General features: G+C 40.7%; 1 protein-coding gene across 1 annotated transcript; it reads right to left on the bottom strand.

Moving 5' to 3' along the window:
- Positions 1-409: 409 nt before the first annotated feature.
- LOC547959 (nuclear transcription factor Y subunit B-6) lies at positions 410-1,616 on the bottom strand. The gene is made up of 2 exons (XM_003556542.5): positions 1,438-1,616; positions 410-1,130 (listed from the first exon to the last, which is right to left on the bottom strand). Exon 2 carries the CDS (start codon positions 1,108-1,110, stop codon positions 604-606), a length of 507 nt encoding a protein of 168 aa, XP_003556590.1. The 5' UTR covers positions 1,111-1,130; positions 1,438-1,616; the 3' UTR covers positions 410-603.

The following is a 1,616-nucleotide window of genomic DNA, read 5'->3' as shown; positions in this document are numbered from 1 at the left end:
GCTAGAAAAGAGTTGTCATGCTTGGAAAAGAGGGAAGTAGTATGTCATATTTTTGTTTATGTTTTGTGTATGTTTGGACCTTTTTTATTTTAACAATCCTAAAGTTAAAACAATAAAATGAAAAGAAAAAAAAATATCCAAAGCTACTCAAGTCATATGGGAGCTGTATTGGAATCATGTCTAACCATCTTGAGAGTATTGGAGCCGTATCCCAAATGTGTCCTAGATTTAAAAAAAAAAATCATATACTTCTTGGATACGTATAGGAGGAATATCGGTGTCCAACATGGATACGACATTGATACCTTGGCATATTTGAAGTATCGTGGCTTCATAGGATAGAAGTAGTAAAGCAATTACCATCTTATCTGTTACTGTAATGAACATCAACAATACAGACAGTCGACGATGAATAGAAGCTAGCAATTGAGCATAACAATGAATAACAAGTATTGTCTCTAAATAATTAAAGCATGAGAAGAAGAGAGGAAAAAAGATTTGTAGATGAAGCTAAATAGTTGCACCTGCACCTGCATGTGCTTGTGCTTGAATATAACTAACCAAGTGAAAAAGCAGCATGCACTAGTTGTTGTTCTTACATGATCACAGGGCATCACGTTTGATGTTAGCATAAGGATCAAAAGGCGCAACAAAACCACCAGATCCAGAAGCAGCGTTATGATCGTCCCTGTAAAACCCTTGCGATGATGGGTCAAAATCAAACATTCCAAAGCCATGAGAATTAATATAAGGTGGGTGCACCATATTATTATTGATCCCCATTGCAGAAGAAGCGCGTCTGACAGAAGCAGGTTCTCCTTCACTCTCGCGGTAGCGGTGAAGGTAAAGAGAGAGAGGGTGAGCGTAGTTGTCAAAGCCAAGCTTCTCCATCGCCCACAACACATCCTCTGCGGTCACCGTCTTCCGCTGCTCCCGCTGGCACCGCTCGTTCGCCTCCGCCGTGATGAAACTGATGTACTCAGACACGCACTCCTGGATCGTCTCCTTCGCGTCGTCTGAGATCTTCGCGTGCGCTGGCAGAATCCGACGCATGATCCTTATCACGTTCGCTATCGGCATGTACTGGTCCTGTTCCCTCACTCCCGCCATTGCACCCCCAAGCACTCAAACTGAAACTTAAACACACACACCCCACACCCCACCATATATAATTATTATTTTTTTTTGTTTAATGGGTTATAAGATTCGCTTTGATGGTTGGAAAAAAATAATTGTAATTCAAATTTCCCACGTTGACAAAAATTAATAAACTAACAATACTCATCAGATCAGATGACTAAACACAAGAATAGTTAATTAAATCAACATAATAGGCGACCAACGTTATTTTTATTTTAATTAGTTTAAAATAGAGATGCATGCAATGACAGATCAATAAACAAAAACAAAATCACGTTAGAAGGTTCGAAACTTCACCTCGCTGGCTGGCTAGGGGTTAGTATAGTGTAAGATGGTGTGACCTCTAGCCCTAACGGAGGAACCCTATTTTTTGAGAAAGGGTCTATGATGCTGTGCTTATGCTGCAGAGAGAGATAGAGGAGGGTGCATGTGCCGTGCGAGTAGTGAATCGGCTATGTGGTGGGTTGGTTTACTGA

This window comes from Glycine max, chromosome 20 (genome assembly GCF_000004515.6).
Source record: "Glycine max cultivar Williams 82 chromosome 20, Glycine_max_v4.0, whole genome shotgun sequence".
NCBI lineage: Eukaryota > Viridiplantae > Streptophyta > Magnoliopsida > Fabales > Fabaceae > Glycine > Glycine max.
Note: the sequence above shows the minus strand (reverse complement) of the source record. Positions and strands in the feature narration are given on the sequence as shown.